General features: G+C 61.9%; 1 protein-coding gene across 1 annotated transcript; it reads left to right on the top strand.

Annotated features, from left to right (window-relative positions):
* Nucleotides 1–1,049: 1,049 nt before the first annotated feature.
* Nucleotides 1,050–6,698, top strand: LOC135287294 (uncharacterized). Its single transcript, XM_064400644.1, has 15 exons — nt 1,050–1,617; nt 2,034–2,098; nt 2,195–2,344; nt 2,528–2,676; nt 2,998–3,145; nt 3,389–3,576; nt 3,665–3,805; nt 4,082–4,196; nt 4,354–4,494; nt 4,683–4,859; nt 4,993–5,148; nt 5,307–5,408; nt 5,776–5,878; nt 6,152–6,208; nt 6,499–6,698. Exons 1-15 carry the CDS (start codon nt 1,509–1,511, stop codon nt 6,696–6,698), a joined length of 2,001 nt encoding a protein of 666 aa, XP_064256714.1. The 5' UTR covers nt 1,050–1,508.
* The last annotated feature ends 1,122 nt before the right edge of the window (nt 6,699–7,820 follow it).

Genomic DNA, 7,820 nt, shown 5'->3' with positions numbered 1-7,820 from the left:
AGTTTTTATTCCTTAAGAGAATGAGGATATTATCATCCCTTCATAGAAAACCATTTGCAAACCAAAGAATGGCCTTTTTTTTTGCCTCTGTGTAATGTTCTGTAAAGTGACTCTCAGTGGATGACATTAAGACAAATGGGTCACTGCTTTGAGATGGGAAGCAAAATTCCAAGTCTTCACCTTCTCAAGCCATCCCAATTGATTTGGGAAGTTTGCAACTTTTTGGAACTACTTGAATTGAGCAATGGGAAGTGAAGCTTTCCTGAACTGAGGATTCTTAAATGCCCCATTATTCTGTGCCTTTGCTGTTAAGGTGTTTTCCTGCAGAAGGAAATGACTTCAATGAGAAAATAATTTCAGCACGGAGTAAGAGCTTCTGACAGAGACCAAGTGTTGCCAGCAGTTGCTCCAGGTGCTCCTGCCAGCAGCCCCAGCAGGAAGGAGCACAGCCCCCAGTGCACGTGGGCTTTGGCTCCCTGTGGCACAGAAGCCCCCCGGGGCACAGGTCTCTGGGGCAGGAGACGGGCACCAGCGCTGCCAGGGCTGAGGGGTGGCAGGTGTACTTGGGCAGGGACTCTGCCACACCTGCTGATGTCAGCGCTGCACGGGCCCCAGGGCTCAGGGCAGCGTTCGTGCCCTGGCCCACACGTTCCTTGTCCGTGTCACACCCGCAGGTTTAGGATGGCCACCAGCCAGGAGGTGTCCCTAGGAGGCCATGCCAGCTTCTGTGGAAGGCCCCGTGCCCTTCCCAGGGGGGCTGTGTCGGCAGCCCTGGGGGCTCCTTCTGCTGCCCTGAGCCTGCAGAGAAGGGCAGCATTTGCTGATGGTTTGAGCCGTTCCTAAAGACCCTGTCAGGCTGTCTCAGACACCCGGGGCCAGAGATTCCTCCTATGCTGGGCCACTTTGGGTGGGCTGGGGGCGGCTCCAGGGCAGGGGGCGGTGTGTGCAGGGGCCCTTTGTGACATGGCGTACCATGGTCACCACGCCATGGAACGGGTGTCCTAGAGCCCTTTGTGACACGTGGTGACATAGGAGCTGGTGGCGACAAGAACACTCCACAGTGCTTGGAGCACACAACGGGACAGGACGAGACAGAGCAGTGCTGTGAGGAGCCCCACACAGCACACTCGTTCGTGTCTGACCCGGAGCCTTTCCGAGGTGTTATTCCTGCAGCTGACCTCGAGGCCAGACCACAGGACTTGCTGACCCGTGGCCTTCCCGAGGCTTCTCTCCTGCAGGTGCCCTCGAGGGCAGACCGTGGGCCTTGGTGCCCCGGAGGCATCTCCCATCCTGCTGCCAGTGCCCTCGAGGCCAGACCACCATCCTTGACAGGACTCTCCTGCCCTTGTGGCAGGAGCTCTCCAGAGCAGAGTGCAGGACGTGCTGTCCTGTAGCCCTCCTGAGGCTTCGCTCTTGAAGGTGCCTTCCAGGCACGACTGCAGGACTTGCTGACTTGGAGCTTTTCCGAGGCACCTCTCCTGCAAGCAGCCAAAAATCCAGTCAGTGACATGGAGCAGAGACCCAAGCTGGCCTGGGTGGAGGAAGAGGAAGAAGGCCCTGGAGCTGCCCCAGCACAGGAGATGGAAGAGGTGGTGCTGTTCAAGCCACTGCAGGAGAGTGAGTGCAAGAGCTGGGATACAGGGTTGGTGCCTGCAGCCAGCTTGGTGTCATAGCATCCCATCCCATCCCAGTGCATCCCCTTGCAACTCATCCCATCCCGTGGCATGGCATCCCATGGCATCCCATGGCATCCCATGGCATCCCATGGCATCCCATCCCATGGCATCCCATCCCATCCCATCCCATCCCATCCCATCCCATCCCATCCCATCCCATCCCATCCCATCCCATCCATCTCCTGGGCCATACCTATGGACAGGACGGAAGAGGGCCCAGGCAGACACCCTGCAGCAGCTGTGCTCCATCCCCTGGGGCATCCCAGGGCTGTCCCTGCCTGGGCAGTGCAGGGCTGGGCTGTGTTCTCCGGCCTCTCCTGCAGCCCCTCAGCTCTGGCTGCGCTCGCTCTTTGCCAGATGCAGCCGTGGAGCGCACACAAGAGCAGCAATCCAGCCGTGGCCTCTTCCACAGAACAGCGCAGGTACCTGCAGCCATGCCCACCTGGGCTGGGCCTGCTGTCACCATGCTTGGAGCATTCTGTGGAACATCCCTTTGGTTTCTTGCCCTTCTCCTACAGCTGGTTTGCAAATTAATCAAGAGAATTCGGGAGGAAGAGACCAGCACCGTGGGCACTGGGCTCAGAGCATACTCGCACATCTTTAAAACCAAGACCAGTGCTGCCCTGCTGGATATGCTGGTAGAGGAGGGCTTTTGCAATCCAAAGCAAGTAAGCAGTCCGTGGCCAGGGTTTGATCCACCCAGGAATTGCTTGGCCTCCCAAGCAACACCCACTGGTCACTGGAAGCCTTTGAGGCCATGGCAGTGTGGTGGGATGGGAAGCACTTCTCTGGGCAAGGTGGGGACATTCCTCCCTCTGGCAGCTGTCCAAGTCTCCCCGTGCCTTCTCCAGGTGCCCGCCATGGTCAGGTACATCCACCAGTGGCTCATGGTCAATCAGTTTGCTGAGCACAGGCTGAACAGGACCCTGCTGGATCTCACCGAAGCACAGCCCGCTGACGTACTGGTGACGCTCCTGCGTGTGGCCCCATCCTGTGACAGGTATGGGGCCCGCCTGCCCAGAGCGCTCAGGGCTCCCCAGCCCATCAGCCTGTACAGCCTGTCCCAGCTGTCTGAGCAACAGAGAGCTCCAGGGCCCTCTGGCTGCTCCCTTTGCCAGCCCTGGCACGTCAGTCCCCGAGCCTGCTGCCATGCTCCCTCACGGCCCCTCAGGGGCCTGTCCCCACAGGGCTGGGCTGCTGGGAGCTGCTGGCAAGTGGCAGTGGGCAGGGGCAGAGCTGGCAGCCAGCTCAGGTCCCCGCTGCTGCCCAGGCCACAGTGCTGTGTCCCAGACCCCCCTGAGACAGAGCTCTAACCCCACAGAGCTGCTCTGACCATGTGGAAGAGCATCATGTGCTCGCCCAGGACTGCGGAGCCCGCGCTGCTGATACTCCTGGATGTGCTGGGGAGCTGGCCCGAGCACAGCATGTGCACCTCCGATGGGGACAAAACGGGTGTCTTGGTCCTGGCTGTGAGTTTCTGCAACTGGCCTTTGCTGGCCCCAAAGCCGCCTCTCCAGCAGCTCTCCATCCTCCTTCCCCCACTGCATCTCCCTGCCTCAGGCGCTGGGCTGAAACCTGGCCTCGGGGCAGCTTCAGGGGCACCAGGTCCTGCTCCCCCTCCACCTCTTTGGGCCTCTCCCTCCCCTGCTCAGGCCCTGCCACACAGACACCTCGACACTGAGCGCTGTCTCAGGGGGCTTTGTCCTTTGCAGGCCACTGTGGTGATGTGGAAGATCCTCCAGGTTCCCTGTGTCCCACACGTGGTGACGGTGTATTTCCCCCGCCTCTTTGTGCATCTGCTCTTCCAAGTGTTCTTCACCACTCTGGATATGCCAGAGGAGGTGGATACCTTCTGGAAGGGATGCCAAGAGCAATATGACCTTGCCGCCAGCCCCAACAGGTGCTCCATCCCATTCCTCCTGTCCCTGCCACGTCCCTGGGCAGGAGCCAGTGCTCCCAGCGTGACCGGGGCTTTGCTCTGCACGCAGGTTTGCAGTGCGGACCCTGAAGTCCCTGCTCTGCCGAATGCAGCACGAGGATGTGGTGGTGGCGATGGAAGCACCAGCGTGTGGCTGGGACACACTGCTGTGTGCTGACACCCACCACTATGCCGTGGCTCTGCTGGCCAGGTGAGACCCCCTTCTCCCCGCTGCCTCTGACATTTGTGCTCTGTGCCCAGGGTGCCCCACACAGTCCCCATGGTCGCGGGCCAGAGGGCCTTGTCACCGAGGGACAGCCAAGCAGACTGGAAAAGGCTGGGAGAGGAGGGTGCCCACAAGGAGCCACCTCCCCAATAGCCCAGGGTCCCTTGCAGGATGCTGGGGAAAGACCAGACCTCTGTGAGTCGGTCCTGGCAGAGCTTTGTCCCCATGGCCCACAGTCTTGGTGACTTTCTCTCCTGCCAGGGAGATGTCCTGTGTCTCCATCTCCTTGTGCTCCCGCATCGCTCGCTACCTGCTCCGGCTGCTCAGCACACAGGAGCCACGCTGGGAGCTGCCCGCCCTGGCCTTCCTTGCGGAGGTGAGCCTGATGGCCAGCGCTGCCTCCCAGCTCTCTGCCCTCTCGTAGCCGCAGCTGCCTGGGACGGTGCCCGTGCCTGTGCTGCTGCCTGGGCCCAGCCCTTTGCGGTTCCAGCTCCTGCTGGCCGGCTCCCCTGTCACTGCCCTGTGCCTTTCAGGTCCTCGAGTTCCTGGACTTGAGTGAACGCGGTGCTCAGAGAGTCCTGCAAATCTTGTCAAGGCACCTGCGGAGCGAGTGCAGGGAGAGGCGTCACCTGGCACTCAGGGCCCTTCTCGAGTTCACTGACGAGCCCTCCATGGTGAGAAGGGGGCAGGGGCTAAGCTGGGCAATGCAGTCCTTTGGGCTTGGCTGGGCTTTGGGTGCTGGGGCAGCTGCTCCCAGCTCTCCTGCCTCCCGCTACAGCTGCCCGAGTGCTTCAGGATAGGCCTTTGGCCTCTGGGCCCTGCCACAGCAGGATGGCATTTCACCAACTTGTGTTCCGAACAGACCAAAAAAATGTGGAGCCTGACTGAAAGCCTTGTGGAGCTCCTGCAGGACACAGATGGAGAGATAGTTTGCATGACGGTCATGCTACTCAGCTTTATTATTTTGGACAATGACACGCTGATAGCCGGCCCCATCACACTGCAGCTGGTTGAGGCACTCCTGCCACTCTTTGACCACGTAAGGCTCGCTGCCCTCAGCCATGGCCACTGGGTGCTGCCCAGACACTTTGTGCCCTGTGGATTTGCAGGCTTGCGCCAAGCTGAGCCCCGTGCAGCCAATGCTGAGGTCTTTTTCTCTTCCTTTCATACAGGACAATAACCAGGTGCAGGTGCTCTCCATACTCCTCTTCCGAACATTGGTGACTCTTCCACAGAAAAAGGAAAAAAAGGCCCTGAAGACACCCCTGCGCCAGAGCCTGCTGCCACTCTTCTTCCACTGCCATGATGAGAATCGGCTTGTGGCACAGGTGAGGATTCATGGGCTGCTGCTGTCCCCTGGCAGGGGGCTCGGCTGCCTCCTGCCCTGGCGCCTGCCGGGCTGCAGCCTCCTCCAGGCCTTGGCACAGGGACGCGGGTCCTGCACCCTGGGCTGTGGGGCCATCTCCGCATCTCTGCTGCTCTCCAGGTTTCTCAGGAAACGCTGCTTTGTGTGGCCAAGTTCCTGAAGAGGAGGGATCTTGAAAAACAGCTGAAGAACAAGAAGCTGTGGAAGTTCACCAAGTGCCTGGTAAGGATGGCCTGGAAGCCCCAGCCTCAGCCTGGAGAAGCCCCCTGAGCACTGTGCTCAGTGTGCGGCACCGGCAGCTGTGCCCCTGCCCGCTGCTGCACCCCGAGGCCGCACGGGCTCTTCTCCAGGCTCCTGTGGGCCCGAGCCGGGGGCCGATGGAGCCGCGGCCCGGCGGGGCTGCGGGCCGGGGCGGCACCGCGGCTCCCCGGGCAGCAGCCGGCCCTCTGCCCCCTCCAGAGCCCGGCGCCAGCGGCTGCTGGCCGCGCCTCAGGGCTGTGCGGGCAGGGGAGGCCGGGGCTGGGCGCAGGGAGCGCCCACCACAGGGCCTGAGCCCGCGCCGAGCCTTCCCTGCTGCCGCTCTCTGCAGCTAGCAGAGGACAGGAGCCGAGCGGCCGAGCACCTGCGCCAGGCCCTGCCATACCTGCGGAACCCACAGGAGTCCCTGCGAGCGGCAGCCATCAGGTTCACGGGTGAGCCACGACCCCGGGCTCCCTCCCCAGCCCGCCGCAGCTCAGCCCCAGCCCCGCCCGCTGCCCCGGCAGCGCTGTCCGGGCCCGGCGCCCCGGAGCCCCGCCTGGGCTCGGCGCTTCTGCCGGCCTCTGGCAGCCGTGCCCTCGGGTGGCAGCGTGCGGCGTGGCCCGGGCTGAGCCCTGCCGGGCCAGCAGGGCGTGTGGCTGCAGCGCCGGCAGCGCCGCTGGCACGGAGCTGTGCCGCTGGCGCCGTGACAGACTCTGTGTTGCCAGGCATGGCCGGGCAGCACCTGAGGGGGAAGAGGGAAGAGCTCCAGCTCATCTGCAGCGGTGAGTGAGGGCAGCGGGCTGGCAGTGGGGGCTGGCGGTGGGAGCTGCGAGCCCTGCCCCGGCTGCGGAGGGCTCTGCTCCCTGTGCGGACCAGGGCCGGCGTGGGCAGAGCACACAGAGATTTCAGGGCCACCTGGGGCATTCATGGCCAGCAGCTTCGGGCTGAGCCCATTGGTCCCTGCTCCATCCTGGCCATGGCTAGAGCGGGCTGGGATGGCCCTGGCAGGGGGCTCTCCTCGGGTCCCCTCAGCTCTGGGATCTGACCATGGCTCTGTTCCTCTCTCTTTCAGCCCTTGAACACCTGGCAGAGGACATCAGCAGTGCCGTGTCAGATGCGGCACTTCAAACATTGGATGTCCTCCGGGCACTACAGAGTGAGCGATACTCTCTCTTCCAGAGGCTGCAGGATCAGCTCCGCAGGGCATGGAGGACACGGCCTCGTCTGTTGGGGCTGGGCTGCCTGCGCTGCTGGAGCTCTGCAGAGAGCTGATTGCAGCGGCTCTGTCTGCTGGGGCCACCCAAGCCAGCGTGGATTTTCTATTTCTTTAATACTGTTCTTTTCTTCTTTCGTTTTTTTTTTCTGTAGCAAATGAATATAGATGTGTTGTAATAGACAGACTCCCAGGATCTTTCTTTTGCTGCCCAGGGTCTGCAGGGCATGGGGGAAGAGGGGAAAAGGGTGCTTGGGCTCAGCAAGCTGCCCAGGTGTGCAGTGTTGCAGGAAAAGTGGCCAGAAGCCCCTTGGCCTTTGGTGGTTCTGCTGAAGCCTCTGTGCTGCCAACAGAGCGGATGGGCAGGGGCCGGAGGTGCTGGACTCCGGTGAGACCAGTGCCTGGAGATGGCCACAAGCCCTGTGCCAGGCAGGAACCGTCATCCGTGTCCTCCTGGCCGTGTGTTGCTGGCTGGATTGCTGAGGGCTCCCAGGTGCCTCTTGATGGGGCTCCTCTGGAGCTCCTGTGGGGCTGCAGTGCTGCTGCTGAGCAGCTTGGCCAGGCTGGGGAAGACCCTGAGGGGACTGAGCCACCAAGGGATGAGGGGCTGTGGAAGCCCTGACAGGACAGGCAGTGGGAAGGCACGAGGGGGATGGGTGGCTGTAACATTGGCCCAGGGGGGTGGGTTGGAGACAAAGAGACCACTCACCCCAATGTCCATGTGGCAAACAGCGTTTATTCTCCAGCCCTTCTTTAGAAAGGGCCTTTGAAAAACCCAGTCTGGAAAATGTCATTGGTCTGATCTCTACGCCCCTTCAGGTTCTGGCCAGTGAAATGCTGCAGCCTTGGGAGAGATGTGAGTGGGTGAGGCCCTGTCAGTCACACCAGGGGCTGGTACAGTCACACAGTACAAGCCAGCCTGTGCTGTGACACACGGCAGCAGAGTGCAAGGCACAGCTCCGGGTGCTCCCCGTGAACCTCAGCTCTGGGAGCACTGTCTGCCCCAAGCTCCAGGGACTGCAGTGGGAGCCCGGCTGGGCTCTGCCCTGGGGCCATCCTGCAGGGACAGCTGAAACAGGGAGCATTCAGCTGCCACAAAGAGCCAAGCCAGGGCTGCAGGGCAGCTGCTCCAGCCCGGACTGCACTGCTGTGTGCTGTGCTCTGGGACTGGGGTTCCCCGC

The sequence above is a fragment of the Passer domesticus genome, chromosome 29 (genome assembly GCF_036417665.1).
Source record: "Passer domesticus isolate bPasDom1 chromosome 29, bPasDom1.hap1, whole genome shotgun sequence".
NCBI lineage: Eukaryota > Metazoa > Chordata > Aves > Passeriformes > Passeridae > Passer > Passer domesticus.
The sequence above is the reverse complement of the archived record's forward strand: the minus strand, read 5'-3'. Positions and strand labels throughout refer to the sequence as shown.